General features: G+C 50.2%; 2 protein-coding genes across 9 annotated transcripts in view; one reads left to right on the top strand and one right to left on the bottom strand.

Moving 5' to 3' along the window:
* Positions 1-5,972, bottom strand: part of WDR54 (WD repeat domain 54) — a 32,380-nt gene extending 26,408 nt beyond the window's left edge. Inside the window, exon 1 of the mRNA XM_032880771.1 lies at positions 5,762-5,972. The gene's annotated coding sequence lies outside the window, so the exon portion shown is untranslated. The remainder of the gene's footprint in view (positions 1-5,761) is intronic.
* The window catches only part of DCTN1 (dynactin subunit 1), a 29,354-nt gene continuing 8,852 nt past the window's right edge, over positions 83-20,584 (top strand). For 2 of the 8 annotated variants that reach the window (XM_032880740.1, XM_032880741.1), the window contains exons 1-11: positions 10,700-11,007; positions 12,697-12,942; positions 13,208-13,286; positions 13,482-13,516; positions 14,221-14,241; positions 16,636-16,653; positions 18,026-18,046; positions 19,287-19,478; positions 19,822-20,019; positions 20,166-20,370; positions 20,447-20,525. In XM_032880740.1, coding sequence (XP_032736631.1) covers positions 10,975-11,007; positions 12,697-12,942; positions 13,208-13,286; positions 13,482-13,516; positions 14,221-14,241; positions 16,636-16,653; positions 18,026-18,046; positions 19,287-19,478; positions 19,822-20,019; positions 20,166-20,370; positions 20,447-20,525 — 1,127 coding nt within the window. In that variant the 5' untranslated portion in view covers positions 10,700-10,974. Of the gene's footprint in view, positions 169-10,699; positions 11,008-12,696; positions 12,943-13,207; positions 13,287-13,481; positions 13,517-14,220; positions 14,242-16,623; positions 16,654-18,025; positions 18,047-19,286; positions 19,479-19,821; positions 20,020-20,165; positions 20,371-20,446; positions 20,526-20,584 lie in introns of those variants that run through there. The other 6 variants (XM_032880746.1, XM_032880747.1, XM_032880745.1 and 3 more) reach the window with 5 other exon arrangements.

Raw genomic sequence — 20,584 nt, forward strand, 5'->3', positions numbered from 1 at the left:
CCTGTGCCTCTGGGGCGAGAGGGTGTGGGGCGGGCCTCAAGGGGTCGGGCGGCGCGTCGGGCAGCCCACGCGGGCGGGGCGGGGCGGGAGGGGCGCGACTGGCAAGGACTTGGGCGTCGGTCGCCGGTGGTGGGGCCGGAGCCGGGCGCGGAGCCCCTGACAGGACAGGTACGGAGGCGGCCACCCTGCCAACCGTCTCCGCCGCCGCCCCCCTGCGTGTTCGTTAGGTTCCCGGCGGCGGACGGGGGGCCCGGTGCTGGGCTGGGCTGGGGCGCGGCATGGAGCCCGGTGTGCGGAGCGGGGACGGTAGGGGTGGGCCGCGGCGGGGTGGGCGCCTGCCTGATTCTGGGCCTGTCCGACCCACCTGCGCTCTTCCGCCTTGCCCTGTGCTCCCGGGGTCGGAGTGGTTGCGCCCCTGAATTCCTCCGCAGCGGCGAGGGTCTCCCTCCTTTCCTGGGAGCGTCTGAGGCACCCCTGAACCCATTCCGAGCCACAGGTTTCTGTGGGCACATGGTTAAGAAGTTTGTGTCAAGTGAAAAACAAAACAAAACAAAAAACCCAAATCCCATAGAGGACTCAAGCATGGCGACCTGGATATGGGTCTGGTATGTCTGTATCTCCCACTCCCGGGGACCGCCTTAACTGGCAGGATGACCCTTGAGAAGTCATCTTGCACATTCCGCTTGTCTTTAAGGCAGAACCACAGGTAAATCACACAGATGAGGAACTCCGGTGTTTTTAAAGAGACAATGATTTGGAAGCTTCCCCTCATGTGTTGCAGTGATGAGAACAGCAAGCCCACGTTGACCGCTTACTAATCCAGTATGCTTAAGGTACCGAGAGTCCGAGAACTATGAGGTGGAGGCTGACGTTCTTTACCTGGTGTCCAGCGAGAGCATGAGTCACGGGGATGTTAAAGGAGATTGCCATAATTCTTTTTTTTTTCTTCCTTAAGGCATTTCTTGCTCAAATATGTTTAGAAACTTCATGGTTAAAGTTTTCTGTGGAATATTTCAGAGCCTTTACTATGCTAAAGATAGTTACCATGAATCTCACACTGGAAGTATGGTATGGAGAGTTTCACAGATTTGAATGGGGAATGCTGTTTTTCTTGGGTGCTGATTCTGTTTAACAGTTGAAGTAGTTTGGGAAATGCAATTCCAGATTGGGAAAATCAAGGTTTGGAAGGGACAGTGTAGTTCAGTGCTTTTCAAACTTTAATGGTGCATACACCTACCGGTCTTGTTAAAGAACAGATTGCGGTTGGGTCTGCATTTCTAACAAGTGTCCAGGTCCTGCTGCTGCTGCTACTGCTGCTGCTCAGATCACACTTTGAATAGCAAGGGTGTAAGTCACTGAATTGAAATTTAGAGACTGTGTTCTCCTTCCTGCTCTCTGACACAAACTTTGCTGCCTTGAGCAATCCCCTTGACCTCTCCAGGCTTATAAAATAGGAGGCTGGACTAGAAGAGCGCGAAGGTTCCTTTCAGATCTAAAATGCTGTGATTCGAGTTCAGTTACCCTTTTGATAGTTGAAGTCCATCTAAAATATCCTTCCCAAATGGCCAGTTTGGGCTTGAACACTTCTAATAACAGGGAATTTACTACATTTCATCTTGAGATAGCTTAGTAAGGAAGTTTTTCAATTTTTTGCTGAAATGCGTCTCTGCAACTTCTATCCTATTGGTCCCAGGTTCTCTTTGACAACTGAACAGGAAAATAAGTACAGTCCCCCTTCCAAAAGTGACTCTTAAAGTGTTAGATGATAGCTATTCCCACCAAGTTTCCTCCACTGAATTATCCTTAATTCTTCCATGACATTGCTTTAGATGCCTCTCTTAAATTTTGTCTTTCTATAGGGAGTGTAGTGGGGCTTTGGCTGGCCTCTGAAGGACGGGTGGGGCTGGCAAGACCAGGGAAAGCATCCTAAGCTGCTGACAGTGGTGCAGAGATGACACTGCATATGTCACAGGGAGGCCTGTTTGTTTAAAGTAAGAAATGGTGTGTCAGTGGAAGATTTGGAGCCAGGGGCTATCTGGACAAAACAGTATTTTAGAGTGTGTCATAGTCTTACTCTGGGATATAATGTGTGGCTGGAAATGGGGAGATGGGGAGGGAGCCAGATGTGCTGCACGAATCAGTAGTAGAGGACTCAGGTTGGTGATAATAAGCATGCCTTCCATTTATGTATAAGATTTTACAGATTACAGAACCTTCCACCGGCATGATCTCATTTTATTTAATAATCCTGTGAGGTAGGCAGAGCAGCTGTTACCCTGTTTCGTAGATGAGACTCCAAAGAGGGAAAATCGTTTGCCTCAATTCTCAAAGCTATTAAATGGCCAACCAAAGAGATAACAGTGGTAATGGAGAAGAAAAAAAGGATACAGGAGGCGGTACTAAGAATTGGTGAGTTGGGCCTGATGTGAGGATACAAAGGAGAACTTGTTAGGGAAGATTCAGAAGATGTGGGAGCATTGTGATACTGTTGACAACTTCCACTCTAGGTTTTACTCTGTCATCTCTGTCATTGCAAGTGGCTGCCTGGAGTTATGGGTTGGGAGGGATTGTAGTAGAGGATTCCCAGGCTCCTTGACTTGTGTATAGCTATTAGTGGTACTGTCTTAGGGTCCTTTCCATTTTGGAGACTCTGGATTTGGCTTTCTATCATTTTTCTTTTCTTTTAAAATATTTATTTACTTAACAGAGAGAGAGAGAGAGAGCGCATGTGCGCGTGCACAAGTAGGTGGAGTGGCAGGCAGAGGGAGAGGGAGAAGCGGGCTCCCCACTGAGGAAGGAGCCTGATGGGCACTTGATCCCAGGACCCTGGATCATGACCTGAGCCAAATGTAGTTGCTTAACCCAGGCGCCCTCATTTTTCTTTTCAAGTTCAGGCTAATAATACCAGTAGCACTTGGCTGATGGACAAATTGAGTGTCCCCACGCTCCTACACATCCCCTGAGGGCTTCACTTAAGCAAAGACTAGACCTTTGTCACCTCCAAAGCCTCGCTCAAGCTGTTTTCCCACATCGGCATTTGCGGTATAGCCTAAAAGCCTCTCTCTGAGTCCTTTCACCATGGAAATATGTGAGATTGAGAACCAGTGTCATTACCAAATTCCGTACCCTCTATTTTTAGTTTCTTAGGCTCCTGTCTGGAGAAGAAAGATCTACATCTGCTGGGGTTTGTGTGTACATGTCTTAATTTCCTCTACGGTGGGGGTGGGGTGTCTTTGAGGGTGGAGTTACTCTGGAAAATTTGTCAGAGCCGGCTTATATCCCAGAGTCTGGTATTGGTACAGGTTTGTATTTAACATTGAATGTCTTCTGTGTGCAGTGGTTAGGATACTGAAATGAATAAAAACTCTTCCCTGGAGGTGTTCGTGATGGGATAAGGGGGACAATATTTTAATAAAAATGTGATGTTATAATAGAGATATGTCCAGAGTGCTGTGTGAGAGCACAGGAAGGAATGACTAGCTCTGTATGGAGACATTGGGAATTTTCAGGACAAAGGTGGTAATCGAACTGAGCCTTGATTATTAGGAAAGGGAATGGCCTTGGTGATTTTTGCAACAGTTATAGAGGCATAATGGGGAAGGTAAGTATATCCATGTAGCTGGAATGTTAGAACTTTGAGTTCAGAGGAGAGGTGCTCCATGAGAGTAGATATTCATAATGAGGCCAGGTTTTTAATGACGTGAAGTGCTGTGCTAAGGAGATTCAGTTTAGTGGACAGAGAGGTGATATTGATTGTATTTTGGGAAGCTAACTGTGGAAGTAGACTAAGGGGAGACTTTAGATCAGGGACATCAGGAGACTCTTGTAATATAACATAGGCATGGTATAACGCTGAACTAAGGATTAGATCAGTGGTGGTGGAAAGGAGATGAATCTGAGACAGTAGAGACAGTCAACCTAATGTAATGATTAATGGGTTGTTGAGAACAAGAGAGGGAATTGTTAGGGATGACTCTGTTTTCTGTTTTGGGTGGGTGGTGGTGCCAGTAGAAAAGAGGGAATATAGAAGAGGAACATTTTTTGAGGGAAAGATACCAAGTGTGTTTTGAGTTATGTTGAACCTGGGGGGTGTCTGTGGCACTTAGCAGACAGGTAGAAGTGTGGGTCTGAGATTCAGAAGAGAGTGTGCCTGGGGCAGTAGGTGTAAGTGGGGGTTGATGCCATGGGAATGGATGAGCCCAGCTCTGCTTCTAGGAGGCTGAAGATATCAGAGGAGTCAAGAAGGATTGTTGTGCAAGGTACGAGAGAATGTTGCCTGGGGACCTAGGAGAGGAAAAAATTCCAGAAGAGGAGCAGCAGCTTCAGCTGCTACAGGGAAGTCAAGCAGGGTGAGCTTAGAAAATGCACCTTGAGACTGGACAGTTGGGAGATTGTGGTCACCAGGGCTCCTACTTTTTTAGTGTGAGCAGCTACTGAGAAGTGGTAGGGACAGGAGTGAGATTAAGCCAGATGGAGGAGTGGTTGGGAAAGGAGGAGAGAAAAGGTGTACTCGCTTTGAATAGCCTGGCAGGGAAGGAAGGAACAGAGGTGGTGGCATCTTGCGGAGGAGGTAGCAGAAACTAGAGACAGTTTTTCCTAGAATAGAAGTCTCGAGCATAGGTTACCAGATAATGTATAAGAGCGAGTAGAGAGGGTGCGTGCAGTTGAAGGGACAAGGGAAAAGATGATTGCTAAGTCAGATCCTCAGAGGAGGGTAGAAGGGTTGACCTTGAAAAGAAAGGGACATCATTTTCTTTGAAAGAGGAATGACAGAAGAAAGGAAAGAATGTAGGAAGAAAGAGGCAGTGGTGGTGGCAGATATATCTAAATTTGCAAAGGAATTCTGCTCTAATAGGTTCAGGTTTTTTTCTTAGGAACTTTATCTGCTGAGGGGAGGTGTGGTGTGGGCTCAGATAGGAATTACAGTAGTAAGGGAGGCTTGAAATAACTGTCCAGAGGAAAGGAACAGAGATCAGACCTGAGATTCTCTCCAAGAGTGTTAAGTACCCTCAGAACTTAAACCTCACACTGTAGGCCCCTCCTTCCTCTTTATCCTAATAATAATGGCTGATGTTTATTGAGTGCTTCGTACCAGGCACTCTTATGAGCGCTTTTCAGGCATTCTCACAACAGTTCTTTTAAAGGAATTGTTACAGTGTCAATTTTACAGAAGAGAAAATGGAGGCATGGAGGATTACTTAGGGTTAGTAGTGCTTTGATGAGTCTCTTACCTCTGCAGAAGTGGCATTCCTTCCTCTGAGGCATCAGAGGAGGCAGAAATTGAATCCCAGCTCCAGGCTTCTGGACCTTGAGGGGCTGGGGTCCAGGGCTGCTACAGAGCGGGTCTTACCTGGCTGGTGTGTGGGCATGCTGGTGGCATGGGTGGGCAGGGTAGTGGGGTCAGTGTGGCTGCTGGCCTTTTATAGCCACGTCGGGAACTCTGAAGTCTGTGAATGAGACTAGCGTCCCGACCAGAAAGACAAGTGACTGAGAATGCTTTGTCAAGTATTCCGGGCTGAGACTGTGTCACCCGAGACAGTGAATACTTAAAAGGGAATTGACCCCATTCAACCAGAAAAAGATAATTTTTTTTCTGCCAGATATGGGAGTAGGCAGACTTAAAACCTTACATAATAGCATAGATTATTAACACTCACCTTTTACGTTTTCCCCTTTGATATGATAGGATTTGCAGGTAAGGTACGCTTGAGTGAAGGGGGAGAATGGTGGGATAGCATGGATGGTAGAGAAACAGGCTTACCTTTTGCTGCTGCAGCTACTGGAGCATCATTTCTGTGTCCTTCCTCTTGTGGTTGCTATGGATACGCCTTTGCGTGGTGACTTGAGATTGATTTCCATTACGATCAAATGATGACGTGGATTTAAAAAGAGAAAGGACAGAATGCTCTGCTTTTGGGGAGTGGCCGGTGAGCTGCCCAGAAGGCAGAGCCCAAGCACAGCCAAGGTGGCTGTGGCTTTGTTGGCTGCCTTGGCTTTTGCTGAAGTTGTGAAATGGTGCATCTCTCTTTTTAGAGCGCAGGCTCCGGGTTCCTTGTCTGCAGGGTCCTAGTGCCAGAGAATTGCTGGTTGATTCATGGGGAGGAACCAGCAGCAACTTCAGACAGGCTGTCAAGTAGGACTCCTGCTAGCATAGGGAAAGTTGCAGTTCTTGAATATGGGGCTGGGGGCTTCTCTGTACCTGGTGCTGTCCTGCAAAAGTTCCTTTATTGAGGATAAGTGGGGAATATTGTATAGATTTCCTTCCTGGCTCTTGGAGGTCTGGGCCTTTGGAGGTGGGCCTGGCAGTCACTGGGTATTGGGGGAAGGGGATACTTTGGGAGGAGATTGAGTTGCATTCAGAATGAGAGTGGGCTGCAGACATTTCTGGGGAAAACAAGGAGCTGGAAAGGAAAAGAAAGTCCTTCTAGGATTTAGGCCCTATCTGTATGAGATCTGTAAGGCAGATACTGGAGTAGGACTTTGGAGCAATAGGTTGTGTACCTGTCTTCTTTCTGGGTTCCTGTGTGTCTGAAACCCAACCTTCCATACTTCTAGGCCCATAGCTTCTGTTCCCCACTCAGTGAGCAAATAGCTCTTTTTTTCCTGATTCCTGAGGGACTTACATCCACACTTATCCCTTCCTTACCAGTGCTTTCAGAGATGTACAGTTTTGTCCTAGTCTGAAGAAAATCTGAATCTTGCTAGTTACTATTGTGTTTGTTTTATCTTTGTAACCAAACTACTCTATACCCAGTGCCTGATATAGTTCAGTTCAAGTGTGTGGACCCTGCTATGAGACTGCCTGGGATTCAAACCAGCTCCTCTATGAGAGGGATGAGGGAAATCAGACAGCTGGGGTAGCTCAGGATTAAGGTTGGGTGAGATAGAGATAAGAGGAGGTCAAAGGCTCAAAGGATGCTGGGGTGCTAGTAAAAGCAAGGTAGGAATAGTGCAGGCTCAGTGCCAAAGAGGCTTCTTTTTACTTGTTCCTTCTTAATTCTTAACAAGCTACTCGCTTTCCTGTCATTTTCTGAAATAATCTCCAAGACCATTGATTACCTATTTATCAGACACCTATTTTCGTAGATATTTCAACAGTATTTAATATCACTGGGGAAGAAAATGAATTAGAAGTCTAGGGCGTATCTATCTTGTCTCTGGCTGAGGGAACATATAACTCAGAATTGTCCTGTGTGACATGGCATGGGGCCCAATGGTGCTGTGGTATGATCACCTGCCTGTACAGCTAGTCACATGTGCCCCCCTGCCATTTTCTGGCCATGAGACTCAGGAGAGTCATTTGACTTCTGAGACTCAGTTCCATCACCTATAGGACAGAGATGATGCAATCTGTTTTGTCTGCATCACAGGTGCATTTTGGAAGGAGACAGTGAAATATGCATGGTAGTGTACAGTTAAATTTGCTCTGGAGAAGGTCCTACGAACAGGACTTACCTTCTCTCTCCTAACATGTTCAGTTTGCCTTCCCATTTCCTCCCAGTTTTTTAAATGTTTTCAGTCATCATTCTTCCATTACTCATGCTTGAAAGCTCCTGAGTTTGTTCGCCCATTTTTTTGTTCATGCATTCCTTCATCCATCCATTTATTCCTGTACCTTTCAAGTTCCTGCTGTATGTAAGTCATCATTGATGTAGCTTCCCAATAATGATGGAGATGATATCTACATTTTGTTCAGCATATATTCTGTGCCAGGCATTGTGTTAAGTGCTTGCTTTCTTAAGTGCTTACTTAATCCTCACAACATCCCTGTGAGGTAGGTATTGTTTCCCCCCTTTTTTCAGATGAGGTAGTTGGGCTCAGAAAGTTAACTGTCTTGACTAGAGTCATACAGGTGAGGAGGGAACCAAAGCTGTGTCTAGGTCTGTCTGTCTCTGGAGCCCGTGCAGGCACTCTGCCTCTTTCCCCACATGTGATCTTCTTAGGGCCTTCTCAGGGCATTTTTGTACATTCTCTGAATTAGCTCCTATCCTTTCCTGCTTCTTTCTCTCTCCCTCCCTATCTCCTTCCCTCCCTTCTCTGGCTCAGACCCTCCATACCCCTTGTGCATTTTGCAGCAGTCTCCTCCCTATTTTCCTGTCTTTACTGGGTTGCTCCTGCCTCCACTCCAGCCTGCTCTGCCACCCATTTGATCCTCCTAAAATAACTTGTCATGCCAGTCTCCTGCTCAGGAAGAGACCCACTTGTTGTTACTGGATCATGTAGATGGACTTGTCTCTCTCCTTCTGAATGTTAAACTCCCTAACTATCCATACTTACCTTCTAATGCATCTCAATATTGATGTCCTTATTTACTCAATAAATATTTGACTCCATGAGCTCAGGGTGATGAGATCACAAAGAGGGAAGTTGTGGGCTGTGCTTTCAAAGGCTTATAGTTTGATAGAACTCATCTAGAATTCTTTACTGAAACCAATCTAGTCTTCTTTAATATTCCCTCGTCAAGCAAAAGTATGCTGTCTCTCTACTCAGTGTGTTCACAACTTAAAGTGTTTGTAGGCCTTTTCACATATCAAGAAAACAGCCCATAATTCAAGACATAGTCAAGTACCCCTTTTCTTGTTCTTATTTATTTTTTAACCCCTTTTTAGTTCACCTTTCTTTTGTCTGTAGTTCCTTAGAACATTTGTTGTCTAGATATTTTATTTTTAGACTTATATATCATCTGTTATGTCAACTAATTTTTTGCACTCTGTATTTTTGCAAAGCACTTTTACATGCTTTATCTTATTTGGGCCTAGTAACATTAGCATAGAGATGACAGGTGATACTCCCCTTTTATAGAAGAAACAGCCTCCAAGAAGTTAGGTGATCATGTAAACCTATATGGCTGGCAAGTTGTGAGGTTGTTCTTAGATGAGTTCTCCTGAATATCTGGAGGCAGTGTGGTGTAGAGGGGGAGCGCAGCCTAGGAAGAAGCCTAGAGAGATGTGTGGTCAACACTGAGGTGAGTGGAAAGTGCAGAGGGTCCTGGGGCAGCCTCTAGTTCCAGTTTTGGTTCCACGCCTCACCTTCTGTGTAACTTCAGGGAAGTTACTCAGTTCTCTAAGCCTCAGTTTCCTTGTCAGCACCATTCCTGGCCTGCCTTTCTGCGGGTTATTGTGATGTCCAAGGATGACAGCATGGATATTAGCTGACTTGTTGAGTACCTACTGAATACCAGGCAATATCCTAAATGTTTTACATGGATTATCTTGGCTAATCCTCAGAACCGCTCTCTGAGATATGTTCTTTGTTTCCAAATGACCAATAAGGAAATCAAAGCACAGAGATGTTAAGTATCTGGCCCAAGTTCATGTAGTTCCCAGGTGGGGAAGCCAGGAATTGAACATAAGCAGTCCGAGTCTCGAAACAGTACTCTTAACCGTAGTACTATAGAGTTATGTTTTTCAGGGTGCTCTCTAGACTGTAAAGTGCTCTGAGCTTGGAAGTCCAGGCTGCAAGGGGCTGCATGGCCCTGCCTATCTGGGTAAATGTGAAGGGAAGGGAGGGGGCAAACATGGAGAGTTTTACTAGAGAAATGGTTCCCTAGCGGGTCTGGCCAGGATTGAAGATGGGGAGAGGTGTTTTGGGGCCATATATATGGCTATTGGTTGTCATTCTAGTGTTGGGCTATCTGGTCTGCCTTAGAAAGAGAGTGGAGTGGAGGAAGATTGTTTGGCCAGTGAAGTCCAGTGCAGACAAGACAGGTATCCCTAGATCCACACCGCATCTGGTGGAGCTATACCGGTCAGACCCCAGGCCAACCTTGTTTGGTGCTCAGGGGCAGGGAGCCAGGTGTGCTGGCTTGTAGCCCATGTTAGATGGGTGAATGAACACAGAGGCATCGTGACATAGCCCTCTGGAGACCTCTCACTAGAATGCTTAATCTTATTAAATATTTATAATTATAAAAGTAATAAGTGGTTATTACAGAAATTTGGTGATATATAGAAAAGAAACCATCTCTTTTTTTCTGTTAAGGAGGTGGCTGGGAAGCCAAGAGTGTAAGTAAGGGGCAGGTGGTTGAGGTGGACTGGGCCTTCTGCTACAAGGGACATGTGGAGCTGTCTGCTCTTAGCATGCAGTTGAACCTGACAGTCTCGGGGTTTGAGCTTGGCCCTTTATAACAGCCAGAAGGGAGAAAGAGTCTGGCAACCTTTGCCAGTGTGGAGGAGAACGTAGGTACTTGACTTGCTTTGCTGTATGAAGTTACCTCCATTATTGCCCTTCCTTTGCTGTGTTGTGTGCTGGGTCTGGCTGCTTTGGTCAAGTGTGTGAAATTGAAATCCAGATTAATTACATGGGTTTGGACCCTGAGTCTAGAGTTTAGAAGAAGGAGGGAGAAAGACGAGCCCCTGAAAGGGGGCATGAGACCCTTACTTTGGCTGCATGGAGGCGGGTAGGGAGCTGATCTTCTTGAAGTGTCCCTTGTTGCTTATGGTCCTGCTGAGGCACATTGTGGGGGGACGTGTTGGGGGTGGCAGCAGTGATGCTGAGGGGTACAGACTAGGAGGACAGTCAGGGCTGTGCTCCTAGCCCTGAACACTTACGGTTTACTCTAGAGGTGACTGCGGAGGGTCTGTGGTGTGGGCGGAGCCCCAGCAAATCCCTGCCTTGCTTGTCTGGCCCCCGTGAAGCAGGGGGGCACTAGGACCCAGAGGCTAACACGGTTCCTGACAAGTCTAGAGCAGCACTAGCGCAGAGTGAGACTCATCAGCTGGCAAGCAGGATTCGGTGTCTCTGGGTTCAGGAATCATCAGGCAGCAGAGAGGACTTGCTCCTCAGCCCCCATCTCTGCCCCCATCCCTACCCCGGTAGGCCACCGAGTGAGGTCCATGGACTGGGGAGGGCCGTGCCTGACGGCTTCTGTGTCTGTCCATGAGGGCCTGGAGCCCTGACCCTCCTGCCTAGGTTTCTGCCTTTTCTCTCTGTCTTTGGCCCGCTGGGGGAGGGGGTAGAGGCCGGGTGAGCAACATGGCCCAGAGCAAGAGGCATATGTACAGCCGGGTAAGTGGTCCTTGTCTGGGATGGCCCTGGGAGGGCTGCTGGAGAAGGCCTGGGTGCCTGTGGACACTGCTGTGGGGGCTGGGGAGACAGGCTGGAGCTAGGCTGGGGCCACTTGCAGCAGGGACTGATGGTGTGAGGCTGGACGGGCCTCCTCTCCCAGTGTTGGGCCTTCAGTGGGGACTGGCAAGGCCTGACCTTTGACTCTTACTGGACCTCTGGCTAGAGGTTCCTGAGGGGATTGGACTATGCTGGGGACTCTCGGTGGGGTTGGTGGGTTAGAATGGCCTTACAGTGACGCCTTTCTTTAGAGCTGCTCTGTTGTTTGTCACTCGCTTTCTCTCTCTTCTGGTTGAGATTGAATCTGTACCCACTATTGTGTCCACCTGGTTTTGAGAGGCTTATTAGGGTTGGGAGGTTGAGGGAGTCTCTTTAGTTTGGGGCTAGTCCTGATGTCACTGTCAGTTTTTTTTTTATTGTGAGATCTGTGAGAGCAACCCTACTGTCCCAGGTGTGATTTGGGCTCCTGAAGCCCCTGGGAGCTATAGCCTTATCTTCCCGGATGAGCTTTTAGGGGAAGGGATTTGGGGAGTGACAGGCTCTAGCAGGGCTCCCTTCTGAAGCCAAGTGGGAGCATCGGAGGGAGCCCTGTGGAATCTTCAGAACCAGGGAGTCACTTTCTCATGCCTCATTCATCTCTTTGCTATAAGGCCCCTGGTTCATGGAGCTGCTATTGCTAAAAATGGCTTAGGTGTGATTTTCTTCTAAACCATGGCCCTCTTTGGAAACCTAATTTCAGGTTGTGTCCTGTCATCACGGGTGTGTCAGAAGCTGAGAACTTCCGAAGGACAATGTTTAGTCTATTCCTTTGCTCTGTCGATCCATGGGATGATAGCCACCCATTTGGACCACTGGGCAGAGTCTAGGGGACAGTGTAGGTCAGATCTGAGGTACCAGATTTACCTGGCCTTTGTTTTTCTTTTTATAGCAACATAATGTGGGGGAAGAATCTCTAGAGTTTGGGGTAGAGTTGCTAGGACAGGGCACAGGCCAGGAGGAAGGGAAATAAATGGTTGAATGGGCTTCAGTGAGGCATCTAGGAATGTCATGGTGGGTGTGTGGATGGGGTGGGGGGAGTCGGGTCTGGAAGGAGTGATGGTGACTTAAGGGCTGGAAGGAGGCACAGTTGTGTCCCTTTGAAAGAGAGAGGCCTAGGAGAGCTGGTTGAGCGCAGGGAAGACAGACAGCAGTGGGAGAATAGGATCCTGTGGGGTCACCCATGAGTCACCTGTCTTCTCACCTTAGGCACCTGAGTCGGGGCACTGGGTTTTGGAGAACCTGGTCTCAATTGAGCTATTCGCTTGAGCTTCATTCCCCTCCTTGGGGGCAGTGCTCCTGAGACACTGACATTCACAGGTCTGTCATTGAATTCTGATTTGTTATAAAATTTAAATATAAACTCTTAAAAAAACGGTAGCAGATTCCAAAGGAGTTTGGAGAAGTCTTAGAACATCACCGGTACTTTTCAGAAGGGAATTTGGGACCCACTTCACCCTGAAAGTGGGGTTCAGGGAAGTGACTTCTTGTCCTTTTTCAGTCCAGGATCCTGACTAAGGCCTTTCTGGTGCATTAGGCTGCTACCCTTGACCCGAGGCCTTTAACTGCATATGCTTGCACGTGTCTTTCTTTCAGACGCCCAGTGGCAGCAGAATGAGTGCAGAGGCAAGTGCCCGGCCTCTGCGAGTGGGCTCCCGTGTGGAGGTGATTGGAAAAGGCCACCGAGGCACTGTGGCCTATGTCGGAGCCACACTCTTTGCCACTGGCAAATGGGTTGGCGTGATCCTGGATGAAGCAAAGGGCAAGAATGATGGAACTGTCCAAGGCAGGAAGTACTTCACTTGTGATGAAGGGCATGGCATCTTTGTGCGTCAGTCCCAGGTACCTCTACCCTGTTTTGAGTGTGTGCGTGTGCACATGCTCTGTCGCTTGTGCAGCTTTTGTGTGGGGCTCCCTTTTCCTGGGCATGAGTGTACATCTCTGGTTGAGAGAGTGGGAGGTAGCGGGGGAGGGAAGATTGGTCATCCATCCTTATGTCCATCCTTATGGAAGCTGCCCTGTACCCCAGGCTTGCTTGGGGTGTGGGGTGGGGGCAGATCACAGCCATCCTTGATCTGACTATATTGAGTCTGTTCTCTGGCTTGAGATCCAGGTATTTGAAGATGGAGCAGATACTACTTCCCCAGAGACACCGGATTCTTCTGCCTCAAAGGTCCTCAAAAGAGGTAACAGCCACTCAATTAAGTTGCCTTCCCACATCTAGAAGTCCACAGGACTTTTGCCCAGAATACAGGGCCACAGTGGTTCATGAGATTTTTCCATCACCACCATATTCCCTTGTTACATCTCTTCTACCCCGATGGTCTCTGCCCCCACCCCTCTATACAAACACACAATTTATTTCTGCTTGCTTTCTATAGAGGGAACGGACTCAACTGCAAAGACCAGCAAACTGGTGAGTGGTTGGGAATGGGAGTGGAGAGTAAGAGAGAGAAAGAGGGGAAGGAGAAAGAGGAGGGAGACCACTCCTAGGCAGGTAGAAATAGTAGGTGAGTAAATGGAGTTAAGCCTTTCTGTCTCCAACCTCCTTGAGAAGGAAGCTTTCTGGGTGTGAGTTGCTGCTTTAGGGGTAGAATAAAGGTGGTAGCAGGGAAGAACTGTTAGGGTCCAGAAGTTTAGGGTCAAATGGGGCCAAGGCTAGGGGGTGACAGGAAAGATACGTCTGACCCTATTAGTGCTATTGCCAGCTTCCTACCTTTTGGTACCCAAGATTGCCAGGATGTTAAAGGTCAGAGGGTTGGGGTAAGGTGAAAACTAGAAGAAGAAGGAGCTGTCCTGCTCACAAGTGAATGATAAGGAGCCAGCCCCACTGCTGCCTGTTTTAGGCTGTATGCAGAGGCCCTGTTCTAATTCTCTGCTGCTCTGCACAGGGTATGTGTGGTGGGGATTCAGACCCTCCAGCTTCTCTGGATCAGGGTGTGGACATCCTGGAAGCTGATCCTTCAGGGATCTCACTTACCCAGGAATTGGTAGTGACCTGACTCTCCCTTTTACCTATGTGTACCTGAGTTGGTCTTAACACCTCCCCCAGGATGTCTGGCCAGCTAGCACACTGTGATGTCTGTTCTCTAACTCTCCCCTTTCCTACTCCTCATGCAGCGGGGACTGAAGCCTAAGAAGGTGGTGTGTTTACTATTTGTGCCTGGGTGGGTGAGGGCCATGAGCCCCCTCCCCAGCTGTCCTGCATGTCCTTGGGCTGCTGCATGCATGTTTGTGTGATCTTGGGGCTGGGATGGCCAGAGGAAATGGCGGCCTTGGCTTTCAGGGTTCCTTTGAGGGATGCAAGGATATCAGGCTTAGTGTCCAGGCTCAGGTTGCACTCATTGGAGATGACTGCTGCACCTACTTGTCCCCCTCCCCACTGCCTTAGGACTTCTAGTCAGAGACTCCAGACATTCAACTGTAAATGTAAAGCAGTAGCATGGAGTAGGGCATTTACTGGGTTATACTCGGTTTCAGTCTGAGTTTGGGGGCAGGGGGGGAAACACGGAGGTTGGGAGTGGAGAAAGTACCAAACGAGATGATTGGGCAAGGAGCAGGAGGCCAGGGAGCAGAGCACAGGAAGAACAGTCCTCTGAGTTAGAAGGCCTGAGAGTCCGTTTGTCTGTTTCTGGGCGGGCGCTAGCTGTGGATGCCCGCCCTCACTCTGCTCTGTCAGTCTTTCCCTACCTCTTCCTGCCTCTGGTGCTGCACTTGAGGCCGCCTCCCACCCCTTGTGGCCCACCTCCCACCCCTTGTGGCCTTCCATCAACCATCATTGTGTGGGGCTCAACTCTGCCACCCCCAGACTCTTTTTAAACTCTGAAGTCACTGCCGTGACCACTTCCTCACACCAGCCCGTGTCTTGGGCCTGTGCCCAAACTATCTCTGAGTTGCATGTGCCTGTCTGACCTGTATGTCCTGTGCCATATGTGTGGTTCTGTGACTTCCTTGTCGCCAGCTGTCTCAGGCCCTTCTGACCTGCATGAAGAGCTACTGGATTGGGCCAGTGGGTGGGGAGAGGAAAACATCTTGTTGATGGGTCCTCACTCTGGAGTCTTGCCATGGAAGAGACCACATTCTGGTGCTTGCCTTGAGGTCCTGGCTTGGGTGGGAGTGGGAATAGGAGAAGGAAAATAATGCTGTAAAGGGTGCTGAGCCCATTACAAGGTTATAGAAACTTGGGCTTTTCCCTGGGTTATTGTCTTCTGGTTGGGTCTCCCAGTCTTGCCTCAGGCCCCTGCATAGAGAAGAGCATGGACCTGCAGTCTGATATCCATGGAGGACTTCTCACCACAGGGGGACCTGACCCTGGGCAGGGCCTGAGCTGTGTCCGAAAGTGGGGGTTTTGGCATCTGCCTGGGGAAATGTGGCAAAGCCCAGCCTAGGCTGCCTTCCTTGCTCCTGTGCAAAGTGCCAGTCAGATAGTCAAGTCCCCAGCCAGGTCGTCATCTCCAGTGGCTCTTGCACAGCAGAACACCTAGTCCAGGGCCCTGCTCTCACCCCCCGGGGGAAACAGGGGGCTAGCACCAGAACAACAACAACAACAAAAGAAACTTTGAGGGGGAGGGCAAAAGAGAATCCAGATGTCTCTGCAAGGTGCCCAGTCCCGTCTGGAAGGTCTTTAGAGACAGGCTTTAACCTGCCTGTAACCAGGGGAGGTTTGGGAGAGGAGCGAAATAGTCATTATTAGAGCTGCTGCTGAGTGTTTCCTGGGGTTTCTTATTGTCATTGTATGACCCTCAGAACAGATGCTGTCACAGAAGGGGTTTTCTGGGTGCCTGCGCCTCATGAGAGACCAACCATAAGGGCGTTGTCCGTGTGTATAAGAGACAGGTGGAGTTAATGGGGCTGTGGACAGAGTGGAGTGTCTGAGAGGGGCTGGTGGAGCAGTGAGGCTCTGTGCCTCTGCCCAGTCATCCCTCAGCCCCAGAGAGTACCATTTCTGGGATGGTCGCTAGCCCAGTTTTTGGGAACAGACTCTTGGGGATGGGGGTGGGAGGAGGGAAGCGGAGGGAGGAATCAGAACCTGTTCCACGGAGGCAGAAGCAGGGCGGGTTCTGCGCCGGACTTTGTCCAGTCATGTGGAGGAGGAGGAGCTAGCAGAGCCCGGCAGTTGCTAGGAGACCAAGGAGCAGTGGCTCCACCCCCACAGATCAGAGGAGGGTGGGTGCATGACGTCAGGTGGAGCTGGTGCTGCGGCCACTGAGGCTGCCATCAGCCTTAGCTGGTGAGCGGGGCCGGGCTCCTCTCGGGTGCCTGCCGGAGCCTGGCTGTCCCACTGCGCACCTGCGGGGGCTTCTGCGACTGAGCCACAGCCGTTTTGCGGGCCGGGAAGCCGGCCTGCCGGGAAGCTGAGGCTGCATTGTTGGGATTTGATGCACTAATCTCCTGTCTCCGCCGCCTTTCCCTCTGTTCGGTCTCTTTCCCTCCCTCCCTTCGTCTGTCCTTCCTCTGTGTGTTTGTCCATCCTCCTCTGTCCCTCCTTCTCTTTCCTCTCCTGGCTTTCTTTGGTTTTCTGCAATGATGAGACAGGCACCGACAGCCCGAAAGGTACTCTTGCTTGCTCTGGTCCTGCTGCCGGGTTGCCTGGGCGATGGTGGCAGCAGGCTGCTGGGGTGGGGGTGGGGGCTGATTGACTTCATCTGTCTACCTGGTTGGGGGAGGAGGGTAGGGATGTGGAGGGGGAGGGAGAGGTGTGTGTCACTGCCATGGCCCACATCCTGGGCATTTGTTCTCTGCTTTGGGCTCTGACTGTGTGTTCTGGGCCTTGGACCCAGTGGCCTCACAGCCTTGGGCTTCAGGCAGGTTTTGCTGCAAACTGGCTCTGGGAGTTTCCTGTGAGAGGATATGGGGAAGCAGGTCCCGGTGTCTCCATGCCTCTAGCAGGCCTACCTCACCCTTATCCTTTGCTAGGATGCCTCTTGGTTGTACTCTCGGCATCCCTTCTCCACCAGGGTTTGTATTAAAGGGCTTTTCCAGGGTGGGATGGGGACCCTAGAATAGTTTTTGACCCACAACTATGGAGGCTCAGCTCAGGGTAGGAGGGGTGGGGTTTGGTCTCCTTAGACTCAGTGTCTTCTAGAGGTAGGGTCCAGTCCAAATCTGTTTTTGCTGTTTTGCTGTAAGACACTGGGTAGCAGGAATACAATTTGGAATTTGGGATTAATCATCTATTTTGGTTTAGGGCACTAGTTTCTCTATGCTGCTGCCTGCCCCCACGTCCTTTCTTGCAGCTGGGTGGGGTTACTTTGCTGAGCTCTGGGTTCTGGTTAATGCAGTATTCATGGTCCTGACACCTGAGCCCTTTGCCCTAGGGATGGGGACTGCTGCAGGATCTGGTCCTGGGGGAGGGGAAGACAGCAGCACTGTTTTGCCTAAGGGGCCTGAGCACCCCCCTGCTGGGGTCATATCACTCACTTCTGGGCTTCTAGCATCACTCTGGTCACATGGTATTTCTAGGGGGTCTTCTGTGCAGTCTGGCAGTTGAAGGAAGGGGCTGACCTGGGAAAGTCCTTGGGAGTGGTGGGTGGGCGGGGCCTCTGGCTCTGGGCTGGAGTGCAAGAAAGACAGTCTCTGGGGACCTCCACCAGCTGCTGCCTTTGGTCTCCTGTGGCTCAGCCTAGGAGATGGGGATTTCTGGGATTTTTAGGGTACTTGAAGGGGTGAGGTCTGCAAGGGTTGGGCATAAATGGGGCAAGGAGCCAATGGAGAATAGGATTCTGAGGTCCTGGAGTAGAAACAAGGTGATTCACTGGAGGGAAAAGGGGATGGGGTGGGGATGGGAGTGGGGAGGCAGCTAACTGTAATCCCATTCCTGGTACTTCTTCTGCTCTCATTGCTGTCCTTTCTGCTGTCTGTCTTTCTGCCATTATCCTTTCTTTCCTGACTCCTCCTCCTCCTCTGGCTCCTGTTGCCTGTCCAGACCACAACTCGGCGGCCCAAGGTGAGAAAAAAAAAAAAAGGCCTCTGTACATGCCACTGCTGAGTGTAGACTCACATTTCAGGCATGTGCTTGTGTGTGGGCATGTGTGTGAACAAGTTAAAGGTGGTTGCAGTGCATCCTGTTCTCTTTTTCAGGGGAGTAAGGGGACTTAGGGTGGTGACAGGCCTCTCCTGGGAAAATGACTTCTGACTCTTAGGAGGTTATCTGAGCCAGTAGCCTGAATGCAGACAGGAAACGAGAGTGGTTGTGGTCAGTCAGGGCCGGCTTTCTTGAAGAAGGGCATTTTGACTAGTTTTTTGGTGCGTGAGTAGGGGTAGAAGTTAGAAGAAAGGTGAAGAAGAACTTGTCAGTGTCAGGGGATAAGGACCTGGGGTTATCTGTGGGTAGCATATGAATTCTGAGTATCAGCCCATCAGGAGAACTTCAGGGCTCAGTACTGCAAGAGAGAGCACTGGGCAGGCCTGTCTGCTACATCCTGGGGCTCCAGGGAGCTCTGCCCCAGCCCCATGGGGCCCTGGGTAAATTTTGACTGGTTAGAGCCCCTTTTTCTTATGGGAGGGAGATGACAGAAGGTTGGCCCTACTGACCATGTTTCAGAGGGGAGCCTAGGAGTACAACTTTCACTCTGGCCCTTTTACCTGAAGGGCCCCCTAAAGTAGACCAAGGGAGGGAGAATCACCTCAACTCCCAAAGAAAGGCATATAGAGCTTGGTACCCCCACTTTTAGCCCAACCTTCTCTGGGAATATGAAAGTTAGAGAACGAATTCCAGTTTGTTCTTTTGCTCTGGGAATGACATTGAGGCACTTTTTCTTCCTGGGGGAGGAGGGTACAGGCCCAGAACAACAGTAGAACTGGGAGTATTAAGAAATTGCTATAATGATCACAACTGGGTCACAGAGGGGAGGACTGGGGAGTAAGGGATTCTGCTCTAAGGGGGTAGTGCCAGAACTGGGAGGAATGTGGGGTCAGTGCCAAGGGAGAAGCATTATAATCTTATGTCTTCTATCACTTCCTCCCTCTCTCCTCTGCCCGCCTCCTGCCTCCCCCGTCCTTTGTCACTATCTCTGACTCTGTGTCATTTTTCCTCTCCCCTTCACTCTGCTTCTCTGTTCTCATTGTGCTTTGATACTCTCTCACTGCCTTTTTCCTTCTCTGTCTCCTTCCCTTGGCGGATTCTCATTTTTTCTCACCCCCCACCCCCGTTCTTTTTCTGGCTTGCTCCTGCCCTCTCTGAATAGCCCACCCGCCCGGCCAGTACTGGGGTGGCTGGGGCCAGTAGTTCCCTGGGCCCCTCTGGCTCAGCATCAGCAGGTGAGCTGAGCAGCAGTGAGCCCAGCACCCCGGCTCAGACCCCGCTGGCGGCACCCATCATCCCCACGCCGGCTCTCACTTCTCCTGGAGCAGCACCTCCACTACCTTCCCCCTCCAAGGTAAGGACTGGGGTTGGAATGAAGAAGAACTAAGACATGGAGGGTCTGTGACCCCAGGCAGGATCTTAGAAATTTTCCAGAGGTGGGGGAGACCCAGAATTTGGGTCTTAAGGGTGGGGACACAGCATATGGTTCTGCCATTGACTCAGCTACCTTTTCTTTTCTGCCCTTTTCCACACTTTTCCCTTCTGGACCCTCCTTTCTCAGATGTTTGTAGGCCACTTTTGCTTTTGACCTGGGGCTGGAAAGATGTTTACGTACATCCCTGTGCTTTTGCTCCAGCTCAGCCTTGGTGGGGAGAAGGGGGAAGCTACATACCTACCAAGGGGTCTCTCCTTTGCAGGAGGAGGAGGGGCTGAGAGCCCAGGTGAGGGACCTGGAGGAGAAACTGGAGACCCTGCGGTTGAAACGGGCGGAAGACAAGGCGAAACTAAAAGAGCTGGAGAAACATAAGATCCAGCTGGAGCAGGTGCAAGAATGGAAGAGCAAGATGCAGGAGCAGCAGGCAGACCTGCAGCGACGCCTCAAGGAGGCGCGGAAGGTGGGACTTGGGGGGAAGAGGCGGCTGGGGAGCTTGGGACCCAAGCCGGTGCACCGGACAATGGGCTGGAGCCTGGAATATCCCGTGAGAAAGGGTACCTGAGGTGTCCCTCGCTGGTACTCCCTCCAAACTCCACCCCTCCTCAGGAAGCCAAGGAGGCCCTGGAGGCAAAGGAACGCTACATGGAGGAGATGGCTGATACCGCCGATGCCATCGAAATGGCCACTCTGGACAAGGAGATGGCCGAAGAGCGGGCCGAGTCCCTGCAGCAGGAGGTGGAGGCATTGAAGGAACGTGTGGAGGAGCTCACCACCGACTTAGAGATCCTCAAAGCTGAGATAGAAGAGAAGGGTGAGGGGCCAGGAGCTGATGGGGGCCAGATGGTGGGGGTGGAACCATGTCTGAGAGTGTTAATGGTCTTCCCCAGGCTCAGATGGGGCAGCGTCCAGTTACCAGCTAAAGCAGCTCGAGGAGCAGAACGCCCGCCTGAAGGACGCCCTGGTGAGGTAGGGTCCCCGCCCTGCTTGGCTCCAGGCTCGCTCTCTTTTCTTGGCCAGTGACTCGG

Source organism: Lontra canadensis, unplaced genomic scaffold, assembly GCF_010015895.1.
Source record: "Lontra canadensis isolate GAN:19392208 unplaced genomic scaffold, GSC_riverotter_1.0 scaffold71, whole genome shotgun sequence".
NCBI classification, from domain to species: Eukaryota; Metazoa; Chordata; class Mammalia; order Carnivora; family Mustelidae; genus Lontra; species Lontra canadensis.